The sequence below is a fragment of the Lissotriton vulgaris genome, chromosome 8 (genome assembly GCF_964263255.1).
Source record: "Lissotriton vulgaris chromosome 8, aLisVul1.2, whole genome shotgun sequence".
NCBI lineage: Eukaryota > Metazoa > Chordata > Amphibia > Caudata > Salamandridae > Lissotriton > Lissotriton vulgaris.
Window position 1 is genome coordinate 983,506,819 of NC_141696.1, and position 27,291 is coordinate 983,534,109.

The following is a 27,291-nucleotide window of genomic DNA, read 5'->3' on the forward strand; positions in this document are numbered from 1 at the left end:
GCTCCTTTTCATCGGAGCGGCTCTCGACTCGGCGCAGTTTCGGGTTTACCCGCCCGAACAGCGGGTCCGGGATATACAGGCTCTGATTCCGGTCTTCCGGCCGTTGTCCCGGGTTTCGGTCAGGTTGACGCTGCGGCTTCTTGGGCTGATGGCCTCCTGCATCCTTCTGGTGCATCACGCGCGATGGCGGATGCGGACTCTGCAGTGGGACCTGAAGTTTCAGTGGGCCCAGCACCGGGGCAATCTGTCCGACCATGTCCTGATCTCGGAGGGCACTGCGAGACAGCTGCAGTGGTGGCTCACGGACCGCGATTGGGTCAATGGCAGATCCCTCTCCCTTCCCCAACCGGAGCACGTAGTTGTGACGGACGCGTCCCTCCAGGGCTGGGGAGGCCACTTGGGAGAGGCGGAGATCAGAGGACTCTGGTCTCCGGCGGAGTCCCGGCTCCATATCAACCTTTTGGAGCTGCGGGCGATTCGTCTGGCACTGAAAGCATTCCTCCCGTCTGTCCGAGGGAGTGCAGTGCAGGTGTTCACCGACAACACCACCGCCATGTGGTACTGCAACAAACAAGGCGGAGTGGGGTCGTGGACCCTTTGCCAGGAGGCTCTGCGTCTCTGGCAATGGCTGGAACATCAGGGCGTGACTCTGGTGGTTCACCACCTGGCAGGTTCTCTGAACGCCAGGGCTGACTAACTCAGCCGTCGGTGCTCGATGGATCACGAATGGCGTCTGAACTCGGACGTGGCGCAAGGCCTCTTTCTGCAATGGGGAGAGCCTTGGTTAGATCTATTCGCCACCGAAGAGAACGCGCAATGTCATCAGTTCTGCGCGTTGGAATTTCCAAGGCGGCACTCGCTCGGACACGCTTTTCGTCGCAAGTGGAGCTGCGGTCTGTTGTACGCCTTTCCGCCTATACCTCTTCTGCCCAGAGTGCTGAAGAAGATCAAGCACGACCGGGCACAAGTCATCCTTGTGGGTCCGGACTGGGCTCGAAGGTACTGGTATCCCGAGCTACTCAGCATGTCAGTCGATCCCCCGATTCGTCTGCCTCTTCAGGAGGACCTTCTGTCGCAGCAGCAGGGGACGGTCCTCCACCCGAACCTGTCCAGTCTCCACCTCCATGCTTGGAGATTGAGCGGCGACAGTTGAGGCCATTTGACTTGCCTCCTGAAGTTTGCAACATCATTCTGGCAGCCAGGCGTCCCTCCACAAAGACGGTATACGCCTGCAGGTGGAACAGATTTGTGGCATGGTGCACAGCAAAGGCTGTGGATCCTCTCAATGCCCCTCTCTCTGAGGTTCTTCTCTTCCTTCTTTCTCTTGCCCAGCAGGGCTCTGCTCTGGGCACTATCAAGGGCTATCTTTCGGCTCTTTCAGCCTTTCTGAGGCTGCCTGACCAACCTTCTTTGTTCAAGTCTCCTATTGTAAACAGATTCCTGAAAGGCATCACTCATACCTTTCCTCCTGTTCCTTTCGTGATGCCTCAGTGGGACTTGAACCTGGTTCTAACCTTTCTGATGTGCGCTCCCTTTGAGCCACTTCATAACTGTCCACTTCGCCTTCTTTCTTTGAAGACTGCCTTCCTGGTAGCCATCACCTCTGCCAGGAGAGTGAGTGAGCTCCAGGCCCTCTCTTGTAAGCCTCCTTTCCTTTCAGTCCATCCGGACAAGGTTGTTTTGAGGACTAGGCCCTCCTTCTTGCCTAAGGTGGTCACGGCCTTCCACATTGGGCAGTCCATCACATTGCCCACCTTCTTTCCGCCTCCGCACCCCTCGAGAGAGAGGAGGAGAGGCTCCACCGTCTGGACCCAAAACGTGCGCTCTCGTTCTATCTGGATCGCACACGCCAGTTCCGGGTGGATGATCAACTCTTTGTTGGGTACGCGGGTGCTAAGAAAGGGAAAGCGGTGCACAAGAGGACCATCTCTCGATGGATTATCATGTGCATTCAGGCGTGTTACTCCTTGGCTAAGAAGGAACCACCTGTTGGGCTGCGGGCTCATTCCACTCGAGCCACGGCCACTACAACTGCCTTGGGCCGAGGTGTGCCCTTGCAGGACATTTGCCAGGCAGCTACGTGGGCCTCGTTGCACACGTTTGCAAGGCACTACTGCCTGGACAGTCAAGTCCGGAGGGACGGCTACTTCGGCCGTTCCGTTCTCCAGGACTTTCTGGTGTAAATATTGGTTCGCAGAACCACCACCACGGGGATGGTATTGCTGGGGTATCTATTCTAAGGTAAGGAATCTATCACTAACGTGTCTCTTTCAGATGCACAAGTTACTATTTGTGTAACGATAAATCTGTAAGAGACATTAGTTAGTGATAGATTCCTTACCAACCCACCCATCCTCCCCGTTCTGCGAACCGATATCTAGGGTTAAGGTCATCCCCTTTCAGGGCCCTAGTTTCTTGGCACCAGTGTCGGTTTTTGTCATGGCTCTACGCTTCTGGCGCGGAAAAGCTGTGGCTAAGAACTGACGTCAGCACGCGGAGGCGGCGTCTAAGTACTCCGACAACGTCATCACGGCGCCCACGACGCCTACGACGGACGCGGAGCCGCAGACGACGCCTGCCGACGCGCAAGGGTACTGCTACGCAAAACTTTCCGGATCCTGTCTGACGCCTGGGGATATTCTAAGGTAAGGAATCTATCACTAACTAATGTCTCTTACAGATATATCGTTACACAAGTAGTAACTTGTGCGTCAGAGAGGCACTGGCTCTTTCAAGACCAGGCGATTGCAGGGTGCCCACTCCAAGAAATCTCCTTTCTGCGTAAGGCCCACCGGCCCGCTAATCTGAACGCTTCGTCTGTCACACGGGTCCCCTTGGAAGCATGGGACGCCACCAACGCTGTCCACGACCTTACTACATTCCCTTCCCCACTCACGCCACTGATCGACAACCCGGATTTCACTCCAGGTCTAGAGAAGGGAGTATTCACGCATTGGCGACCAGCGGGGTGTCTGTTCCTTTACCATGATTACGGCCCAGATGGGGTACTTCCTTTCACGCTTTTTAAACAGGAATATAACCTCTCGAAGACGGAACGGATGCGCTACATGCAGGTCCGGCACTGGGCACTTCAGCCGCAGGCGAGGGAAACGGCAGATAGGAAACTGCGACCATATGAAAGGTGGCTTCTCTCCCGCACCTCTGACTCCAAACTGATCTCAGACCTTTACAAATTCCTACAGCCATCTGCAACACATTTCTACAATCCAGGCAGGGAACGCTGGGAACGTGAGTTAGGTAGGACACGGAGTCATACAAAATGGGACCAGATCTCTTATAGGCCACGCCACTCTGCATATCACACCGGGCTTACACTCACTAAGATCTCCACATACTGGTATTACACCCCGGAACGGTTGCATGAGATGGACCGCAGCAAGGACGAACACTGTTGGTGGGGTTGCGGACACACAGGCACCTTGTTACACCTCTTATAGGATTGTCCACCCCTCCAAGACTATTGGACGCAGGTCATAAATGACAATGACACTCACTTCCAAACGGAGCTACCCCGCTTCCCGGCCTATGTCTTGTTAGGGCTCCCTAACCCATTGACATACCCTTTGCGCTCGCGTAGGGGGCGCCAGATGGCCATCGCCCTGGGTTCTGCAGTTCAGAACATTCTTGTACATTGGCGTACAGCTACTGTCCCCTCCACTATAGGCTGGTTACATAGGCTGTGGTGTGTGTTGGGGACGGAGAAACTCTCACTCACCTTAGCTGGAGACATAGATCAATTTTAAGAGCTTTGGCAGCCGTTCCGTTCTTTGTTGGTCACTGAATTTAGAGAACTCACCTGCCCGAGATACCTCCGCTTGTTGCGGCTTGCGGGGTCCACGGAGGCGAACTCCTAAGGAGGTGCGGATGACGAATCTCCCGAGAGCTGGAATGAGAGGGACGCGGGAAGGTATGCTTGAGCACTGGGCGGGGGAGGGAGGTGGGAATTGGGGAATTTGGAGGGGGGGTGGGAGGGGTTCCTTTTTGGGGGTTTGTCGCAGCACGAATGGTTGTTTTATGCCTTTGCTGGTTGAGTTTACTACTGCATAATATGTTCATTCCCTCTGGGGCCGTACCTGCCTCTCGACTGCTTTATGCCCATGTTGGACCGCATAATATTAGCCATGTATGTTTTTTTTTGATGGTGCTGCTTTCAATAAAAAGATTTAAACCTAAAACCGTATGGCAGCTGTCATTGGGCCATGTCGGTTACAGACTCACACCTCATGGTATCTCGAGCCCAACCACAACTCCAAGTCGTGCTTGGACTGCCAGGCTATGGCACCTAAAGCTTTGTGGGAGCAATCCCTGAAGCTAGTAGCGGCCTGGCAGGTGACCGCTCAGGAGATCCTGGTCCTGATCGAGAGGGAGGTCGCAGGACCGCTCTAGGAGCCCCAACTCGTCTTCTTCCAGTTTCCTGTCCTTGAGCCATTCGGATAAGAAGCACAAGAAGTGGAAGCATACTATGACTTCCCCATGTCCATCAGCCGATTCGACGAAGGAGCATAGACATTCTAGGCTTGATTCTTCATAGTCGTTGCTTGGGCCGACTCCGAGCCTCCCCCCTTTTTTAAGAGCTGGAGTGACCCGTGCTCATGTCAAAGAATTTTGCAAAGCCATGCGCCAAGTATTCGAACAGCCTGACCCCTTTAGCGTACCTTCGGCCCCGCTGGGAAAGAGATCTCATCAGGTTTACCCCCTGGTCATGGATCCGAACTGGCGCCAGTCGTGCTACTGTGACTTACCATCGACGCTGATGCTCCTGACACTGCCGGTACCCACCAGCGGCACCAGCTCCTTTCTGATACCCAACGACATGGAGCCGCATCGACAGATGCCATTGCCGGCAAGACCCCCGCGTCATAGATCGGAGCCTGAGCCAATTTCTTAAGGGCTAGGCATATGGAAGATGAATGGGAGTGGTCACTGGGCTCTTTAGAATACCAGTTAGAGGGTGATATGGACTGATGTGAGGATCGCAGGGATACTTGTGGTCTGGACACATCCCCAGACACTGGTATGCTTTGTCCACCAAGAGTGTCTACGGGGCAGGGAGCGTCTTATTCCATGGTGGTGAAGAGGGCAGCTGAGGACCTGGATATCGAGTTGCCTTCGATGGCTGTCAAGACGAAAATCTCGACAGAAGTGCTGCAGGCGGGATCTTCCTCTTCAGTACCCTTGCTCAGTGTTAATGAAGCACTGACTGATGTCCTACTGGGACCCTGGTCTAAACCCGGTACAGGAGCTCCTGTAAACAGGACAATTAACCGCCGCCACCGCCCGCCCGCACGTTTCCTTACTCAACACCCCACCCATGAGAGTTTGGTAGTCCAAGCCTGAACATCGCATGGCACATTCCCTTCCACACCCACAGAAAGAGAATCCAAGAGGCTGGACAGCTTGGGGAAGATTATTTTCTTCTACCAGCCTTGCGTTGCAGTCGGGAAACACCAAATGCTTATTGGGCTGCTGCTTCCACACACCGTGGGACAGGGTTGTGGAAGTGTTGCCACAGGTCCCGGAGGAGGCCCGTACCTTGCTTTTCCAAGTTGGGAGAGATGCAGCAAAGTTTACCATTAGGTTTGTTTGGGATAAGACCAACTCGCTGGGCAGGTCGGTTTAGATGACGATGACACTTCGAAGCCACACCTGGCTGAGAACATCTGGCTTTTTTAGACCATGTACAGGCTTCCCTAATAGACATGCCCTTTGATGGCAACCATCTCTTTGGAGACAAGCAGACTCTGCACTGGAGCTCTTTAAGGACTCATTAATTCCTGCCAGGTCCTAGGGCCTCTCAGTTGTCCCCCGTCAATCCCAGTCTGCCTCTGGCCCCTTTTGTAGTTGCAGAAAAGGTTTTCAACTGTGCCAACCCTCCTCCAGCCCCATGCAAGTTGCCCAGTCTGTGCAGGGGTGGGGATATGGTTTATACCGACCGTGTGGGTCTGCAGCTGCCTATAAGCCCTCAAATCGGGCCCTAAAAGATCGAGTGGTCAGCTGGTGGCAGAATCAGCCATCATCCCCACCACTGGCAATCAATAACAACGGACAGGTGGGTGTTACAAATTATTCAAAGGGGCTGCTCCCTTCCCTTCAAAACCTCCCCTCCCTCTTTGCCTACACTCAGGATCGGCTGATGGAGGATTTTTTGCCCTTGCTCAATGAGAAAGTCACGTCTCTCTCAGCCAAGGTAGCTGTAGAGAGGGCTTCTGTGTCAGAAGTAGGCAGTGGTTGCTATTCCCACAACTTTCTGATCCCCAAAAAGAACAACGGGGGTTGTCCTATCTTAGATCTGAGAACCCTCAACCTCTTCTTCAAAAAGGAGAAGTTCAAGATGATCACTTTGGCTTGGGTATTGTCAGCCCTTGACCCCGGTGACTGGATGGTAGCATTGGACTGGCAGGACACTTAGTTTTATATACCCATCCTGCCTGCCCATCAGTGTTACATGCAGTTTACAGTAGGCGATGAGCACTTTCAATTCATCGTGCCCCCCTGTGGCCTTACCAGCGGCAACTTCAGTGTTAACCAACGTTATGGCGGTGGTCACAGCTCATTGATGGAGATCAGTGCTGGCATTCTTCCCATAGCTCTACAACTGGCTGCTGAAGGCGATATCGCCCCAGGCTGTTGTCCCCCACCGCCAGACTACAACAAACCATCTGCATTTGCGGAGGTTTAATATCAACATGCCGAAGTCACACCCGATTCCCTCTCAGATGCTCCCTTGACACAGTGCAGTTTTGGGCTTATCCTACTGGGCAGCGAGTCTGGGATATTCAGGCTATGATACTGCTGTTTTTTTCCTCCCTCCTGGATTTCAGTGACAATGGCTCTGAGGCTGCTGGGCCTCATGGTTCCTTGCATCCTACTAGTGACACATGCCAGATGGCGTTTGCGGGCTCTACAGTGCGATCTGAAATTCCAGTGTGCACAGCCCCAGTGGAATCTCTCCGACATAGTCCAAATCTCAGAGGGAACTGCAATAGATCTGCAGTGGTGGCTAACCAACAACGATTAGGTCAGAGGCAGAATTTTCTTGCTTCCTCAATCAGATCTTACAGTAGTGACAGATGGGGTACTCCTGGGATGGGGTGGCCACCTGGGAGAACTTGAGATCAGAGGACTCTGCTCTCCAGCAGTATCCTGACTTAACATAAAAATGTGGGAGCTCCAAACGTTCCGGCTGGCATTAAAAGCCTTCCTACTCTCCATCAAGGGAAGTCTGGAACAATCCCTGCGTCTCTGAAAATGGCTGGAACAGCAGGGCATATCCCTGGTGGTTGAACAAGTGACACGTTCCCTGAACACCAGAGCGGACAAACTCAGCCGTCGAGGCCAGGTGGATCACGAATGGTGTCTCCATCCGGAGGTAGCAGAAGGTCTCTTTCAGCTGTGTGTTTGCCTCTGGCGAGAACGCACAATGTCAGCCGTTTTGTGCATTGGGGTTTCCAAGGTGGCTCTCGCTTTTCGTCTTGGGTAGAGCTCAGGTCTCCGGTATACCTTTCCGCCCATACCACTTCTGCCCAGAGTTCTCAAGATGATCAGGAGAAACCGTGCCCAAGTCATCCTTGTGACTCCAGACTGGGCACGGAGAGCCTGGTATCCAGAGTTTCTCAGCATGAGCATCGATCCTCTGATCAGGCTGCCTCTTCTGGAGGATCCTTTGTTACAGCAGCAGGGGAGGGTCCTCCACCCGAAACTGTCAACTCTACGCCTTCTTGCGTGGAGATTGAGTGGCAACAGTTGACAGCGTTCCACCTTCCTACTGAAGTCTGCAATGTCCACCACTAAGACAGTGTATGCTTGCTGGTGGAACAAATGTGTATTATATTGTATAGAAAAGTCTGTTGACTCCTTTTCTGCTTCTCTGTCTGATGTCCTTCTTTTTATCCTTACCCTCGCCCAGCAGGGCTCTGCTCTGGTCACTCTCAAGGTTTACCTTTCTGCTCTGTCTGCGGCTGCCTGACCAACCCTTTTTAGTTAAGTCCCCTATTGCCATAGGTTTCTCAAAAGTCTTGTACATATAATCCCACCTTCCCCTTTCATTATGCCTCAAATAGACCTTAATTTGGTTCTCACATATCTGATGTGTGCTCATTTTGAGCCTCTTTATAAGTTTCCCATCCTGATGCTCACCATCAAGACAGCCTTTCTTTTGGCAATCACATCTTGCCAAAGGGTAAGTGAGCTGCAGACTTTATCATCCAAGCCTCCATTCCCATCTCTATTTCCAGACAAGTTGTCACCTTGACCACTTTCTATACTCCTCCATATTCCTTGAAAGAAAAGGAGCATCGCTATTGTCTGGACCACAAAAGTACTTTGTCTGTCTGCCTTGACAGCACACAAGAGTTCCGGGTGGGTGAAAAACTTTTCATGGGGTATGCTGGAACAAAGATGGGTAGGGCAGTACAGAAACTAACCATTTCTCACTGGGTTATTCTCTGTATAAAAATCTGCTATGCTCTGACCAAGAAGCAGCACCCTGAGGGCTTAAGGGCTCGTTCAACCAAGGCTAAAGCTGCTACCAGTGCTATAGCGTGTGGAGTCCCAGTCCTGGACGTCTGCCAGGCAGTAATGTGGATGTCCCTGCAAACCTTCATCTGACCCTAATGCTTGGATATTCAGGCCGCAGGGATGGGGACTTCACCCGTTCACTACTGCTGGACATTTTGGTTGAGAATTTGTCCGCAGCCCACCACTGGGACGGTATTGCTTGGATATCTATTCAAAGGTAAGGAATCTGTGGCTAGATGTCTCTATTAAATGAACAAGTTACTTACCTTTGGTAACAAATTATCTGCTAGAGACAAGATCTAGCTGCATATCCTTACCGAGCCACCCATCCTCCCGCTCTTCTGACAAGTTTCTAGTGTCAGGGCTGATCTCTGTCAGGACCCTTATTTGGACACATCAGTGTCAGTGCACTTCATGGCTCTATGCTCCTGATGTGGAAAGTAATCCCTTCTGGCGCTGACACTGGCAGGCGGATCCGATCAACAAGTGGGAAGTTGAGACTTTATTCTGAAGACCCCCACAAGAAATGTATCTACTGCTTATGCCCTGACCATGAGGTAGGCAAATGTAAGATCTGCAGGACTTTCTCCACTAAAACCTTAAAGGATAGGGAGAAAGCCTGGTGTCAGGTACGTCAAAAGTCGCCTCAAAGCGTAGCAGTGTACAGGATTTACCTTCTCCCTTCTTGAAGAAGAAGAAACTCTTTGTTGAAGGCTCCTGTTGTGTCCCTACCTCCTCCTTCTACGCCAATGCCCCCGAGATCTGATTCTCAGGCATCTACCGCTTCTTCTACACACGTTTCCACATCAAAACGTGTAAAATCGTCGACGGGAACGTCGACGATTGTCCCAACGATGAGATCTGCCGTCTCCGGTTCGTCGTCGACTACAGTGACGACGACATCGGCTTCTGGTTCGTCGACGGTAGCTCAGTCTACGTCGACAAAGGTATGTCTAAGCTTCAAAACTGTCTCATCGACGATACCCATTACTTCGTTGTCGAAGAAGAGCCTCTCGTCATCGACTGGATCAACATCGACGAAGATTGTGAAGAAGATCTCGTCGACGACGACCTCGTCAACATCGGCTTTGTCGGCGATGGCTCAGTCGACGGTGGCTCAGTCGACGGCGGCTTCGTCGACGCCTGTTCTCTCGTTCTCGACGACCTCGACAACGACCTCGACCTCGTCGACGGTGGTGCCTTCTGCCTACGCATCATTACCTTTGGTGCCTCTTCCTTCATCTGGGTCTGATGTTTCCTCCGCCGACCCTTTGCACCAACGTCGCCAAGTGCCTCTGGAATAACTTAACATTTATTTATTTATTTATTTATTTATTTATTTATTTATTGAAAAGTTTTGTATAGTGCGAACAAGACCCGTGGGTATCAGAGCGCTTTACATAGAGGTAGGATAAGCATACATACCCTGTGACACACAGCCACCCTCTCCACTGTTTGCAACAGGTTCTGAGTCAGACTCTGTATCTGAAGATGATGAAGATGATCATTTCAGGGCAGCACGAAGCCCTTCCGAACTGGTCATTAAGTGTCAGGACTATGGAGATGATCATGAGTATGCTTGTGTTCGAGAGGAAGGCTCGTCCATTCAAGTTCCTGCGGCGTCATTGCCTCTTTACCGAATTGCAAATCTTCAGTATATGTTGGAAGACTACAGCAAACGTGTCCCATCATGGGTCGCCTCTACCAGCGACACCAGCGCATACACCACAACCTTCCACTACCGCAAGCGGCACTCCCACCGACTGTAGCTTCAACATCTGTTCAAATACATGCTACGGTGTATCAATATGATGAGGATGATAATCCTCGTCCAGATAGAGAGGATGGAGAGCTGCAAGATGATGATGATGATGATACAGATGGTAATGGTGATATGCAAGACTGGGACCACTACAGATCCAAACGCAGTCTCCGCCTCCTGTGACTCCGGGTGATTCCCCTCCTGTAGACATTGCAGGTTTCAATCAACTCATGGATAGGGGGGCACTCCGTTTTAAACTTCCCATGATTCAAAGGGAAGAAGACTGTTTTCTGTATGACTTTTAAAGTCAACGCTTTAAGCAAGTCCGGACTGTCCCAATCATCGACTTCATATGGAATGAAGAAGTCAAGTTGATGCAGACGCCTAACTCCATCCCTGCACAACTGCTGTGATTGGAGAAGAAGTATAAAGCACCCCAGGGTTCTCCAGCTTGCCTGGTGGAGCAGCTGAAGCCAGATTCTGTGGTCACTCCAGGGCGGAGACTCTTAAGATTCTGCCAGAAGGTGAAAGAGCTTCGGAGGAGATCATCGATTGCTCTGTTGATATTGCCTGCACTGGCTTCCGTCAACTCGCAGGGGCAGCCGTTCTACATCGCCAGGGTTGGCTTCGATCAACCTCTTTCCGCCCGGAAGTTCAGGCCAAAATTCTAGACATGCCTTATGATGGGGAGTCATTATTCGGTCAGCATGTTGACGAGGCGCTGCAAACCATGAAAAAACATACAGACACATCTCGCTCTTTGGGCATTTTACAGTTCTGAAAACAGCCCTTTCGTGATGCACGCAGGTGCGGCACCACCTCTTCTTCTTTTCGTGGAGGATCAAGCCAATACCGTTCCTATAACCAAGGAAACCAACTGTATTCCAATCAGCAACAGCAGACCTCACACCAGCACACTTCCAAGTCCTATCATGGAAAATCTTCCTATAGAGGTTCCACTTCAAAAAGACAATGAGTTTCCTTTCCCGCACAAGGTTGGAGAGCGAATCTCCCGGTTCTTTTCTCAATGGTCCTCAATCACCTCGGACCGTTGGGTTCTGAACATTGTATCGAAGGGCCATGCCTTGGAGTTCGTAAAATTCCCTCCTCATACTCCTCCAACTGGTCCGCCTCCTGCGTACCTCAAAGAACTTTTCCAGCAAATTCGTGTCATGCTGCAGAAAGGTGCCATCGAAGTTGTCCCCAAGTCTTAAAGGGGAAGGGGATTGTATTCCCGTTTTTTCCTCATTCTAAAGAAGACAGGTGATTGGCGTCCAATACTCGATTTTCTGGCACTGAACAAATACCTGAAGTGCCAGTCCTTTCGCATGCTAACATTGATAGAGATTTTACATCTTCTTTGCAAGGATGACTTCATGACCACCATCGACCTCCAGGACGCCTATTTCCATGTGCCAATTCTTCCTAGTCACCGGAAGTACCTGCGCTTCCGAGTGGGGCCGAGACGCTTCCAATTCAGAGTGCTACCCTTCGGTCTACGCTCCGCCCCTCGTGTCTTCACAAAAGTCTTGGCCCCAGTAGTGGCTTATCTCTGGCTTCAAGGTTTTCAAATTTTCCCATACTTAGACGATTGTCTCATCAAGTCACAGTCTCACAGCCAGCTATCTCGAGACACTCACCTTTGCAGGACTAATTTCAATCCCTCGGCCTCTCCATCAACGCCGAAAAGTCTCACCTCAACCCATCTTGCTGCAGAACGTTTCTGGGTGCCACTCTAGATACGTCACTAGCCAAAACATTTGTGTCTCACGAGCGACAACTGCGAATTTGACGCCTGGTATCCCTCATTTGTTCAAAGAGTCCGTTTCCTTCCATATGTTGAAGTCTTTTCTGGGAATGGCGTCCTCCTGCATCTCTCTGATACCAAACTGCAGGCTCAGGAATCGTCCTATTCAAGAAGAATTAGACGTTCAATGCCGGCAGGTCTCCGGCTCCTTCAAGGATCTCATTCATGTTACCGCCCGGATGAGAGCGGCGCTCCAGTGGTGGGCACGGCCGTCCAACGTGGCTGCTGGGACTTCCTTCCTCGCCACCATTCCGGACCTAACACTGACCACGGATGCTTCCTCAGAAGGTTGGGGAGCACACCTTCAGGGGCTATCCATCAAGGGCAAATGGACTCAGTCACAACGTTCCTGGCACATCAATCGGTTGGAGCTGAGGCCATCTTTCTGGCTCTCAAGTCATTCCATCTTCTGATCCAGGGGGAGTCGGTGCTCATCCAAACGGACAATACCACCAGTATGCACTACGTGAACAAGCAGGGCGGCACCAAATCTCCTCTCCTCTCCTGTCTCGTCTGGCACAGGCGAACTGGGATTGGGCACTTCGGCACCAAGTCACCCTGACAGCGGTTCATCTGCCGGGCATCTCGAACATCCTAGCAGATGCCCTCAGCAGATCTGCATCATCAACGCACGAGTGGGAGCTGCATCAGCCGACTCTGGACTTCATCTTTCGGAATTGGGGTCATCCCAGCATGGATCTCTTTGCGGGCCTGGCGAACCGGAAATGCCAGTCCTTTGCAAGTTGGCTTCCCCACCCAGAATCGTCCGGGAATGCCCTTTCGATGGATTGCTGCGGTCTATTCGCCTACGCCTTTCCGCCGATTCCTCTGGTTCCTCGGGTGTAGTGGAAGATGAGGAGACAGCCGTGCCACATTCTCCTGATCGCTCCCAGATGGCCCCGACAAGCATGGTTCTCGGAGCTGCTGCTTCTGTCTCAGTGCGATCCCATTCTCCTTCATCCTCGAACGGACCTCCTCACAATGGACGAGGGCCTGATATGTCATCCGGACCCCTCCTCTCTCAGATTATCCGCCTGGAACCTGAGCACCTTGAATATGCCCATTTAAACATTCCGCCAGCATGGAGAGACTTTCTGGCCAATGAAAGAGCTCCATCTACAATAAAGACTTATAAACTTAAATGGAAGAGGTTCGGTCACTGGTGCTTGACTGCCAACGTTCATCCTGTGCATTCTACTCCGGCTCAGCTTCTTCCGTTCTTCCTAGAACTTCCACAGTCTGGGCTCTCCCACTCCACCTTGAAAGTTTTCTTGGCTACGATTTCTCGTTTCCGGCAGGATGGCTACTCTTCTCTCTGCTCTTCCAGGATTATGCGTCAGTTCTTCAAAGGACTGTTCAGGAAGTTCCCACCCATTAGGCGTCCTACTCCAACCTGGAATCAACATTGTTTTGGCACAGTTAATAAAAGCGCCATTTGAGCCTATCCGCAAGGCAGATTTAAAATTCCTCACTTCGAAGGTGGCTTTGCTCCTTGCTTTAACCTCGTCACGGCGTGTGAGTGATGTACACGCTTTTACCATTAAGCCACCTTTTCTACAGTTTAAATCGGACTGTGTACTACTTCACACCAACCCGGCTTACATGCCGAAGGTGCCCACTGACTTTCACCTCAACTAGCCTGTTTTCTTAAAGACTTTCTTTCCCAATCCTCAATCTCCAGCAGAGCAACATCTACACTCGCTAGACGTTAAGAGATGCCTTAAGTTTTACATCGATAGGACGGCATCCTTTCGCAAGTCCAACCAGCTGTTCGTAGCCTACGGACGCATGTGCAAGGGGCGTCCTGTCACCAAGCCAACTATTGCACGTTGGATTTCTTCAGCATTCTCCTTTTGTTACCAGCAGGCTGGCAAGCCTCTTCAATCTACAGTGAGAGCTATTTCCACCAGGGCGATGCCATCCTCTACCGCCCTGTTTGCTGGTGTGCCGATCCATCAAATTTGCTGAGCAGCTACGTGGTCCAGCAGGCGCACGTTCACGAAACATTATTGCCTTGAAGCGATCAACGAAGCCGATACAGCAGTGGGATAAGCAGTGCTTCATAATCTTTTTCACTAAGGTGAGCCTCTGCTTACTACCCTCCTCCTATATGGTTTATGTAATGATATTGTTATGATTACTATTATCATTATCATTCCTACTGGCTATGTTATGCTATTGGTGTATATTTATGCCTATTCATTGCTATTTTTGCACTTGCTAATAGCTGTTACTGCTCACTATTCTATTCAGGCATATGAATCTATGAAAGACACCTTAATACTGGAGAAGAACAATTGTTACTTACCTGTAAACAGGTAGTTCTCCAGTATTGGTGTCTTTCATAGATTCACATGCGACCCACCCGCCTCCCCTCAGAGGCTCGCTTCTCCTCCTAGACTCTTTTGTCTCTACTGTGCTACTAAAATCTGAGGGCCTGAGCCTCTGAGGAGAAGGTTCTGGAGGGGTGCTTGCGCCTGATTGGCTGTAGTTTGGTCTAACATAATGACAGTGATATGTTGCAAAGTTTTTTTCTTTCTCCCCATGTGTTTCTATGGGAGAATTATTACCTGGTTGTTGCACCTATTTCTATTGTGTATTATTATATCTTATGTATTGACATACATATATTTCTTGGGATTTTATTGCTATTTTTTTTACCGTGAGGCTCCCACTTCGGCGACGGGGAATATTCAAGCATGTGAATCTATGAAAGGCACCAATACTGGAGAACCACCTGTTTACAGGTAAGTAACAATTGTTCACCTTGTTCGTCTAGTTGGTAAGGAAACATTATACAATCCCTCCTATTCCTGCCACCTACAGTCAGCAATTGTGTTTCATGTTCATTTAATTTCCCAACTCTCTTAACATTCTTTGCATCTTGCCAGTGACCCTCCAGAGTGCCATGAAGGAAAGGGCTAAGATGGAGACTGGCTGCGAGGCAATATGGTGGTTGTGCTCTAGACCGCAGTGCAGCACAGACTGAGGCTCCTACGATGAGAAGCTAAAATACCGAGCTAAGAAAACGAGCCAGTCCCCCCTTTATCAGGCAATACCACGCAATACCACATTTCTACGCTTATTATGGATTATGGGATGAAAACGAAGTACATAGAGTACTGAGAATGCACTCGCATATATACTCCATTAGTACCTACATTGGACTGACGGTACTTCGTGCTCTAGTGAGTAAAGCCTACCCCTCGGCAGATCTAACCCACGCTAGAGAAGCTCAAGGAAAAAAAACAGACCCAAGCACTCACCTGTACTGGACACGCGATCCTGACATCCCCTGCAGTAGCTTGAAGCATTCGACCATGGCTCCCAAGATAGTAGCGGCTCGAAAGACTACAGCGAAACCAGTGGCGGCGATTCCCGCGCCAGTATCGGCGGCCGCCAAAGCCAGGGCGGCGAGAATGACGAAACAAGAAGATGCCCTGGGTGCAGGCTCTGGTTCATCGAAAGCTCCCCCATCCGATCCCTCAAGCCTCAAGAGAAAGTGCGCTGTTTCTTGTATTAACGGCCCTACAGTTGCGGATCTTTTTCGGGAGGCAGGAAAGCCGGTTCCTGTTCCGGGGCACCGCCAGCAGAGCGAGCTAGCTCCCGCGGTAGCCACACAGCATGGAATGGTTCTGGGGCACCAGCGACAGAATGAGCCAGCTCCCGCAGCAATAGGAATACAGAATGAAGCCGCCCCCCTCGTGGAACTGGAGGCAGAGACACCAGAGCAATGTCAGGAGGACGCTGTTGCTGAAAGAAATTCATCAATAACCTCGGAGGTGAGAGCGGAGAGTATCTCGGCAATACCTAAAACTAATTGCAAAGCAAATGCGATGGTAACTAACCAAGATACTAATGTTGGTTTAGGTGAGCCTTTTATTGACAATATTATAGCAGCCTGTCCTCCTGAGCTTAGCCGATGACTTATTGCAAGAGGGGGGAGCAGCAAGCAGGGAGCCTCAAAACACAGGCTTAATGGCAGAGGAAGGTTTGGCAGCTTTAGTGGACCTTGAGGCAGAAAAAGATCCAAGCCACTTTTTCTAATTCTCTGAGAGGTGTGAATGGTCGGATGATGAAGATGATATTTCCGCTACTACCGGTGAAAGTCCCAGCGATCAGTCAGACGCCCCAAACTCTAGAGCTAAAACTGTTTTAAGATAAAGAGCCAAAAGACAGGGCTCGAGAGATTTAGCATGGGATCATTCAATTAATCCACTTAACACTCCGCTTGAAACTCTCTCGAATGATCAAACGGGGCTAGAACCTCAATTGCATACATCATCAGCCTCGGCAGTAGGTACTATTCTACAGGCTATTGCTACACATCGAGAAGAAACACGGCATGATGCGCGCAAAAACCAAGCCGCAATGCGTAAAATGCAGGGGGTAGTGCGCAAACTGGCCAAAACAATCAGCTCTTTTGGGGATAGGCTTACAGAAGTGGAATCTCGAATTATGACTAATGAAACAGAGTTGGCCTCCCGTCAGGGCCGCGTAGATTCCCATGAAGAGCAGCTGACGGATAATAAGTGGAAGCTGGAAGAGTTTGAAAACCGGCAGCGAAGGAATAACCTACGAGTTTTAGGGGTCCCGGAAGGGGAAGACGGGGGGGATGCCCGACTGTATGTTATTGATCTATTGCGTGACTCTCTTCCCGAACTAACTGGTTGGAACTGGGCGGCTGAGATCCAGAGAGCCCATCGAGTACCTCTTACAATGAAACATCCACAGAAACCCTGGGGGTACCCTCGGGCCATTTTGGTTAATTTTGGAAACTTTTTGCTACGCCAATTAGTGTTTGAGAAGGCCCGACCCGAGGCCAAAAGAATCAGGAATGGGGTGTCATATTTTGTCCACCCGGATTTCTGCCACACTACGGTGGAAAGACGCTGGAGGCTGCGCCAACTCATCAAGCCATTTCAGGATATAAAGGCCCAAGCATACCTTAACAATCCTGCTCGACTAAAAGTGATTTGGGAAGGACAGTCTAAGTTTTTTACACCAGAAATAAAAGCCAAAGAATTTTTGGATGAAATAGCCCCTTAAGCGTTCGTAATGGTGAACTTTCAGGCTTTAATTAAGCTCACAATATTTAGATTAGACTGTAGGTAACATATGTAAAATACCTGACAGATCTACTGTATATAAACTTTCGGGGTATGGTGGATACATACGGAATATTGAATGGGTGTTGGCTTACTAAGGGGTTTTTTGATGTTCTAATGGAATATAGGGGGTTGGACTAATTAGCGATTTGATTTTTTAAAAGTTTTTTTTTCCTTTTTTCCGTTGGTAAATGTGTAGCTCGGCATCTGTTTGAATTATTGTGATGTGTTAAAGGAGCCTGAGTCGCACGCTGCATGCTCATCATTACGGACTCTTACAGAGTCTGTTGTCTCATTTGGGTGGGAAGGGTAGGGAGGGGGAGGGATGGAGGGGTGGTTGTCTTGAGGGAAGGGGGTGGAAGGAAAAATCAAAAAATTGTCAGCATCACAATTAAATTCACAGTTTCATGTTCTAAGCTAGCAGTAAGGATATTACTAAATTTATGGACAGAAAGCTATATTCAGATCAGTTTAGATAGACTATTTAAAATGTCAGAGGGTTGTATAGAATATCTTCCAAAACAGCAATGGGGAAGCTAACAATATGCTCATGGAACGTGGCAGGTTTGAATGATAAAGCTAAGCGGACTCGTTTGGGTGAGATTATTAGGCAAGGCTCCTTTGACATAATCTGCCTACAAGAGACCCATCTTCCTTGGGATAAAAGAGATCTTTTAAAATTGTTTGGTTACAATCTATGTGTTTGCACATCTCAAACATCTAATATTCGTGGAGTTGCGATTATTACCAAATTATACCTAGGGGAGCCTACTCGGAAGCTAGGAGATCCTCAAGGAAGATGGGTTATCGCAACCCTATCTTCTGGAATAACCGTTTGTTCAATCTATGGCTCGAACTATGATGAACCCGCAATTATCGAAAAACTAGAGATAGAGTTTGCATCTCTGTCTAAAATGCTCATAGTATGTGGTGATTTGAATATTTCATTGGGGCCAGGTTGTAGAAACCTTGGGCAAGATACTTATGTTGGTCGGAAACCTAAGGTATTTAGAGCCATTAACCAGCTGATGCAGAGTCATGATCTGACGGATATGTGAGACTTAAAGAAATATAACGATCCTGGCTACACATATTTCTCATATCCGCATAACAAATATGTGAGACTAGATTACTTTTTAGTAGTACGGGGTCTGACAAATAAAGCTGAGATTAAAAAAACTCCCAAAGATCCTGTCAGATCACAATCCACTAGTGGCACTTTATGAGCTAGGATTACCTCCTTACATTCTATCCCTCCTCATTAGCCTCCATACCCATACCTATGCACAGGTCCGCTGGGGTAAAAACGGAGAGCTCACCGAGAAGATACCAGTCTCCAGGGGCGTAAGACAGGGCTGTGTCTTGGCTCCCACCCTTTTCTCACTATATGTGAACGGGGTGGTAAAACATCTTCAGCAAGAACCAGCCGACGCCCCCTGTCTCGGTGGAGTCCGCATCCCCACCCTACTCTTTGCGGACGACACGCTCCTGATTTCAAAAACCCCACAAGGCCTGCAGAAATTGTTAACACGGTTCCAGGAGTTCTGTACCGCAAAGGGGCTAATAATAAACGTGGACAAAGCAAAATATCTAGTCCTAAATCCCCCTAAGAAACTGGGCCGCCCCCCTACCCTTAACTCGATCCCCTTAGAGAAAGTAGCCGAATTCGATTACCTCGGTATTCGGATCACAGATAGGTTGTCCTGGGGAAACCACATTGGTAAAATGGTTCTCAACCATAAGAGAGTAGGAGGAGCTCTTATGAGGGAGTTCAGGGCCTCACCCAGGAGATCACTCACCCCAGTAATTGACATCTACAAGGCCAAAGTAGTCTCATCTGCCTTGTATGGGGCAGAACTGTGGGGCCACTGCCGAATGGACGCCCTAGTGACAGCGGAGAGCAAGTTATTGAAATCCATCATCTCCGTTCCACTGAGCACCCCATCTGTACCAGTGTGGTTGGACACGGGATGTAAAAACATCAAAGACCAGGCCCAGCTCCGACCGCTCCTGCTATGGACACGAATTTGGAGGGGTGAAGAACTAAAATCCTATGCTGATGCCTTGGGGGAAATTATGAGTCTGGGGGGTTGGGCCAAGATAAAATGGTTAAGAGAAACTAAAAATCTCCTGGAGAGCATTGGGCTAGGGGACTGCTGGTCATCACGTTCAGCCCCACCAAAAGAAGTTGTTAAGGCCCTTTATTGGAAATGGACTTCGGAGCGTTTAATCACCAACTCTAACCATTGCAAATCTACTGTTGCTTTTTTACAAATTAAAGACTCTGTGGCCTTTGAACCCTACCTGGACTTGATTACCATCCCCTTTGACCGAGCACTTTATTTCAAATTCAGAGTTGGATCCCTCCCCGTAGGTGCTGTGGTATCAAAATGGTCATCAATGGTTCGTACTTCCCCCAATTGTGCATGTTGCCCGAACAGGGTGGAGTCTATTGCGCATGTTTTATTTGAATGCCCTGACTACGCAAGGCCCAGGAGCTATTGGCTAAATCCTCTCTGTCGGAACATGGGCACACGTAACCACCTAGAAGCTCTACGTATTTTATCCACGGACACTTCCCCCCCTATAGTATGCGGTATAGCAAAGTTTTTAAAACAGTTTTGGCTTATTCGTTGTAAGAGATTGTCAGTAGCTGTTTAATCTATTTTTAGCTAATTTATTGACCTTTTATCCCTTTTAATAACTTTTTTACTGGCTTCTTGTAGCATTGTTCTTCTGTTTTTAAAATTGTAATGTTTGTATTTTATATGTGCTTACAAGATATCTTGCATATCGAATAAAAGCTTATGACTGACAATCCACTAGTCTTAACACTAGATATATCCAATTTTGTTAGACCAGTTACTAAATGGACTTTTGATAGGAAACTTTTGGTTGATGAAGAATATGTAAGCTTTATTAGAAAATGGGTAGAAGGTTTTTTTGACATGAATCAATACAGTGTTCTAGATTGGTTGTATGGGATTGTTTTAAGGCAGCACTTAGACGTGAAACTATAAGCTACGTTTCTCGTATTAAGAAATTGCGAGAAGCCAAAAACTTAGTTAACCCGTGATCTGATTCAAGCCGAAGAAGAACATGTTTTAACGATATCCCAGAGTATAGATGGAAAACATATCCTTCACCGGATAATTATTCTCAAAACTGAAATGAATAATTGGCTAACTAAGCTCTCTGCTGAGACATTCTAAACACATCGAAACAATCTATATGAAAACGGGGAGAGAGTGGGTAAACAGTTGGCACTCCGTACCCGACAGAAGGCCTCCTACAACGTGATACCTTGTATAAATATAAATAATACCCAATATACTGATCCTCACGAAATAATTGAAGGGTTCCGGCAGTATTACCAAGATCTATACTCCGAGGATAATCCACAAATTGAACTTGAAGTTACTAATGCTGTAAATCAATTTATTGGCGACATAGACTCAATAAGTACTCTTGACAATCTATCTAAACACGACCTTGAGAATCAAATTACTATCACTGAATTACAACTAGCGTTGGCAGGTCTTGCTTCTGGAAAGGCAGCCGGTCCCGATAAAATTCCTTTGGAATTATATAAAATCCTAGGTCCAACTATACTTCCCTTTTTATTAGATCTCTTTACAGGCATACAAATAGCGGGTACAACTCCAGACTCTTGGAATGAGACAGATCTAATAATTATTCACAAAAAAACAAGCCTGTCGAGAATCCATCTTCGTACCGACCTATCTCCCTGATTAACTCAGATTCCAAACTTTACGCAAAAATTCTGGCCAATCGGCTCGGGGGGGTGATTGAACATCTGGTATCCCCCTGGCAACACAGTTTAATTCCTGGTAAGGGTACGATTGATCACATCCGCAGAGCCATTGCGCTATTTGATTTTGTGTCTGCAGAGGGGGGCCAGATGTCAATGATTCTCCTCGATGCCGAAAAGGCCTTTTATCGGGTATCATGGGAGTTTTTGTGGACTATTCTTCGCTTAAAGAATTTTGGAGTCAACTTTATTAGATCTATTCAAGCTATATATTGTCAGCCCAGAGCCAGGCTTCAGATTATGGGAAGGAATCAAAGGCAATTAAGGTGTCTAGGGGGACAAGGCAGGGGTGTCCCTGCTCTCCGCTTCTTTTCGCTTTATATAATAATCCTCTAATTAGGAAACTACTTCATAATAGTGATCTTAAACCCATCTCTACAGCCAATTTTGATACAAAGGTTTTAGCCTATGCCGATGATGTGGCAATTGTAACACCTGACCCCGCGGAGGCAATTGAACAAATTGAAACAATAACTCAACAATTCGGTTCATTTTCAAGTTATTCACTAAATAAAGCCAAAACAATTATTATCTGCACTGAGAATACAAGTTATAATGATTCTAGGAGAGTAGAAAGCGCTACATATCTAGGATATGCTTAACACCTAAAGTTGAAAGAATTCATAATTTGAATTTTAATCCTTTAAATAAAACTATAGAAAAAGATCTTAAAAGAGTTGACAGTTTACGTTTATTGATTATTGGCAGGGGTAATTTTGTAAAAATGAATATTTTTCCTAAACTTTTGTATTTGTTTCGAGCAATACCGTTAGTAGTGGAGGATAGCACACTCCAAATAATAGACTCATTAATTTCATCTTTTATGTGGCAATACGGGAAGATTAGGAGGTCTATTAAATACCTATCATTACCACAGTATAGAGGAGGCTTAGACCTTCCTAATATTCTGCTATACCACTGGGCGGTCTTTCTTCAACAAATGGCTCCCATGCTTTATACAAAAACAACCGAGCCCAGAACGATATCACCAGCACTACCCTCCATCTATGAATTGCTACTAGGGAATAAACACCAAGATCTCTTATTAAAACAAATAGAACCAAGCTATTTAAAAAAAATAAAATTCAAAATAATTGTTAATTCTTGGAAAGTCTGGGTAAAGATCTCGAAATTCTTATCAATCCCAAAACATAATAGATATATTCCCCTTTTTGGACTCCTTCCTTCTTCCACGGCTAGTAAATGATAATATGGCCAAGAAATGGAATAGAGCAGGTATAAGAACGGTCTTGGATATATGCGAAAATGTTGCAGACCATTCAATTTTCTTATATACAGAAGAAATATGATATTCCCAATAGTCACCAATTTAAATTTTATCAAATTAAAGCGATCCTGAAAGCTAAAATTCCTGAGATTTCATATGAAACAATACCTATTCTAGATATTCTGACTATTAAAACAATAAAAATAGGAAAAATATATGACTTACTTCTAGAAAGAATAAATGATGATATAGAACATACGGAATCATCATGGGCCACTAGACTTAATGATCCAAATGTAGATATTGATTATAGTTTGTTATTAATATCTAAGATAATTATGTCTTCAAACTTAAAAGCTCAGACATATAAAACAATATTTAATTTGTTTTACCCCAGCAAAATTATTTAAATGGGGTAAAAGATCGGATGATCTCTGTCCAAGATGCGCGCAGGGCCCTGCGGATCTAATTCATATGTTTTATGGATGCCGGGTGTTAACCCCACTTAAAAATGATTTGAATAAATTCTGGGAAGAATTATTTGGACACCAGCTCCCGGTGTCAGCTATGCTATACATGCTGGGCTCTGATAATACACTTGGATTGAATAAAACTCAGGAATCATGTTTATGTATTGGTGTAACTATATAAGATTTTATTAGCGGCTAGTTGGAAGGATGCAGATCCCCCAACCTTCCAAATGTGGCTGGCAAGGTTTTTGGCTATCTATAATCACGAAACGGCAATATACTCATCTAAAGGAACGCGCTCTCGAATGCGGGGTCAGAAAATTTGGGAACCGGTTGAGAGATGGATGCTCGGGGTTAAGGGATGAACTACTTAATTATGAGTTATACTGTTTAGTATGAGATATACTTAACCTAGCAGTGTATATAAGTAAAACTACTGTGTTTAAGTAGTGTTATACTGCCTTCTGATTCGTTTCTTTGTTTTATTTTTTCCCCTATACTTCTAGTATATTATTTTTCCGTCTTTAAACCCTATATTTGCTTTCTGTTTTGTATATTTCTTAAGCTGCTTATATGGATGATTATGTTATAGTATATATGACTGTGAATGTATATGTGATGCTGTTCAATAAATACATTAATAAAAATTTTAAAAAAAAGAAATAAAAGAGAAAAATAAAAAAAGGAAAAGGCTAAGATGGCAGGAAAAAGTAAAGACCTTTTTTCTGTGAAAAAAAAATAGGCAGTATGCTAGAGCAGAAGAGACTTGTTTGGCAAATAGTTCCTGACTCAACGATACAGGGTGCATGAAATGCAGGTACTGTGGCCTAGGGAATTCTTCACATTGCAACGCCTTGCTCCTCACATTTGCCTGTGCCTCCCTCACACTGAACCATGTAACTCCTTTCTCTTCCCCACTGCACTCCATGTGAATGTTCTCTCTCAGCCTGGCTCATTGTCAATATTACTGCCATGCTGCTCATCTCTGTCCTTCACTTGCTTTCCAGCCCCTAACATTATTATTGAAGAGTATAGGTCACAGGCTTTCTAGATCTTCTGTTGTCAAAACTACCCGCCTTTCCAAAGAACCACAATTCCCACATACCTAAATAGCAGTCTTCTCATGACCACTTAACACCTAATGTCGGGGATGAATACAATTCTTTCATATGTGTAGTAGATTAAAACGAGATGTGATGTCAATTTACAAGAGTGTCATTTTACAAGATCTAAAAAAATTTCCATGAGGTTTGCCCTTGCATTACCTAATAAGAACCCTTGCTGCCTTTTCTTACATTTACACTTGATGGGAAGATTAAAAACCGCCCTTCTAAACTGTTTCTGTATTATGTTTCATAAAGGCTCCATCAGATGCAGACCTTAAAGAGCACATGGTTGGGATCATATTCAGCAGAAGTAAGCTGACTAACCTACAGAAGCAGGTATGCACCTGAAAAATATTTCATATTTTCTTTCTTCAGAGCTCTTATATGTTCCCGTAGTGATGCCCTATGTTATTGACCCATTTAAGTGAAGGGCTTTGGTCCTCTTTACTCTCATTTTCTGATTGTGACTTTTCTTCCTTCTCAGGTGTGTGCCCATATCGTCCAGGCCATCCGAATGGAAGCAACACGTGTCCGCGAGGAATGGGAGCATGCCATCTCCAGCAAAGAGAATGCCAACTCGCAGCCAAATGATGAAGATGCTTCCTCTGATGCTTACTGCTTTGAACTTCTCTCAATGGTGCTTGCACTGAGCGGGTCTAATGTGGGTAGGCAGTATTTGGCTCAACAGCACACTCTCCTGCAAGATCTCTTCTCACTGCTTCACACTGCCTCACCCAGGGTGCAGCGACAGGTGAGCGCTTAACAGTTTATTAAGTGGTAACTAACTGTTCTCAAATTTGGAATGAGGGGGACCACTTCAACTTAAATAATAATTTCCTCATTGCGTCTAACAAAAGACAAAATGTCTGAGGACCATCTTTAGTCTGCCATCCATATGAATATCATCAGGAAGAATCTCAAGGGTGGGGTCCATAGGCTTGTGTCCATTTTTTGTTCTGTAGTTTATTTTGATCTAGTATCACATAGCTACTAAGAATTGTAATCTCGAACAAACAGGCCATATACATTTTCTATAAACACTTTTGTTGCTGTCAAAGTAGTTACCAATTCTTCTGTGCCGTCTCTCATCAACGCTTGTTTTGCTTTACCTCAAGTAGAATTGTTGCTTTTCTTGTGAACACATAGTGTGATGAGATGTGTCTATATCGTGTTCAGAGCAGAGGTTTTCTTCTTTTTATTGCTGATGTCTGATATTGGCTGTCAGTTTGCAGGAGACTGTAACCATGAGAGCATCAAAGAGACAACTGCAAGCTTTGGGCAAAGTGAAGGGTGGCCTTGTGGGGTTTGAGAAAAGTCATGAAATGTCATCTTACACTTTCCTGGCAAAGACATGCAATTCTCAGCTCAATTGTTGTACATTTTTGTATCCACATTCTGGTTCATTACGATTTGATGCTTTTATCTATGTGAATATAATATTTTGCACATTATTGATAATGGTAAAACTGACATTTGTGGTATAGACTGTCAAACCTTCCATAATCTTTGTATCCATCATGAGCGTTCCCCTTCTTCACCGTTGAGTCCTGTCAGCGGTTGTAAAAGTAAAGATAAACAATCTGTGGTGTTTCTTTCGGATGCTTGATTCCGTTCTGGGAAGGACATGGCTTTTGTAGTTCGGACTGGACTGTTCCCATGGGGCAACATGGTCAGAGCTGATTTGCATATCGCCATTGTCTAACCCAGGGTGGTGTGGAGTGCAAAAAAACGATGGATTTGGGCCCAGATCTTTTGACTGGGGGAGTGTGTGACATTGATCCACATTCAGTCCATCACTTGTTGTTTTTGCAATTGCAGAGATTCATGCAGTTGGTACTGTCATGCTGACTGGGCAAGTGCACCCACTTGCCAGTCCCTAAACCTTCCCTTTTCGTCATATGTCACCCCTATGGTAGGCCCAAGGGCAGGGTGCATTGTAAGTATAAGGTAGGAAAAGCCCTGATGTGTGTCATGTCCTAATAGTGAATTAGTCATTTTCGTTTTTCACCATTGCAAGGCTTCCTGTTCTCCATAGGCCAGAATGAGCTGTTATAGTTATTACACTGTATAATCCTAACTGTCTCAGAGAACATGTTAAAAATTCCAGTTTAGTATGCCTGAACTCAGAATAATAAAATGCATATTTTTGTAACGTTTATTTTAATATTCTGTGTTTGCAAATACCACTTTTAGAAAGTAGGTATTTACTTGTCTAACCATTCAAACCTGCCTCTGCTAGGTTGTGTATTCCTATGTCTGGTGGTGAATAGAGAGATCTGCATCTAGTTGGGAGGGAGGAGTCACACCTGAACCTTGAATAGGGCTGTGTCTGCCTTCCACAATGCTGGCTTCACCCCCTGTGGGGCGTCTGATGCTTCTGCCCTGCACTGTGAAAGGAAAGGAGAAGTCGGGTAAACAGAGTGCTTAAGAACTGGTTTGGACTAGGCAAAGGCCATTCTCCCCTCAGAGAACAAAGGATTTCTGGGTATAAATATTGTGACCCTGATCCCATGAAATTAGATCACTTTGGCCTACAAGAAGAAACCTTTACTGAGGAGAGGAACCTGAAGAAACTGAGGAGAAACGATTCCCAAGCTGAAGTGCTGCTTGGGGGATTGGCCTGCAGTGGTTGCCTTACTGCCAAAGGAAGGAGAAAGGAACTTTTTTGTACTTTGCTTTTAACTTGTGAAGGATCTCCAAGGGCTTGGAAAAGAGCTTGCCTCCTGCTGAAGTCTCAGGGATAACAGACTTCACCCCCCAGCTCCCCAGAGTTCTTTTGAAAGTGCCAGCTGCTGTTTTGGGCCTTCTGAAGAACTGCGTGTCGCTAGGAGCTGGAAGCACGACTCAACAAGAAGAAGCGTGTCGCCATCGCTGTGCCTGCCGTCGCAACTCCGAAAGAGGGTGTCGCCGCTGGAACTGTCGCACTGCACTGCATCGGAGAGAAGCGTGCCGCAACGAAGAGGAAGCGTGTCGCCGTCGCTGCTGCTGCCGTCGCAACTCCGAAGAAGGAGGGTGTCGCCGCTGTAGTTGTCGCACTGCACCGCATCAGGAGAAGAATCTCGCAACGAGGTTTGAGCGTGTTGCCGTCGCTGTGCCTGCCGTCTCAACTCCGAAGGAGGGTGTTGCCGCTGGAACTGTGGCATTGCATCGCATCGACCAAGAGCACCTCGCCGCCGTCCGAGCTGCTGCCGTAGCATCTTGGATGTCGCCAGTGTAGTTGTCGCATTGAGCGGAAGCTTCACGCATCGTGGAGAAGAGCGTTGCCGTCGCATCGTAAGGGTGTCGCCGCTGCAGTCCACGCATTAAACCGAGAACTTCTCGCATCCCCGAGAAGCGTGCCACATCTGGAAGATCTTCACGTCTTTATTTCTTTGCACCTGACTTTGCTGCATTTCCCATTGCTGCGAAATTGCTTGTCGTGTAAGCGCAAGGCAACTAAG

The 27,291-nt window shown here is 47.2% G+C and overlaps 1 protein-coding gene and 1 long non-coding RNA gene across 13 annotated transcripts in view; both read left to right on the forward strand.

Moving 5' to 3' along the window:
* Window positions 1-27,291, forward strand: part of MYCBP2 (MYC binding protein 2) — a 2,065,574-nt gene that overhangs the window by 1,773,397 nt on the left and 264,886 nt on the right. For all 12 annotated transcript variants that reach the window (XM_086934832.1, XM_086934837.1, XM_086934835.1 and 9 more), the window contains 2 exons: window positions 24,107-24,187; window positions 24,336-24,602. In XM_086934832.1, the coding sequence (XP_086790958.1) occupies window positions 24,107-24,187; window positions 24,336-24,602 (348 nt within the window). The remainder of the gene's footprint in view (window positions 1-24,106; window positions 24,188-24,335; window positions 24,603-27,291) is intronic.
* LOC147698207 (uncharacterized) lies at window positions 17,759-22,131 on the forward strand. The gene is made up of 2 exons (XR_015299186.1): window positions 17,759-18,427; window positions 20,042-22,131. It is a non-coding gene; the product is annotated as an uncharacterized LOC147698207 (long non-coding RNA).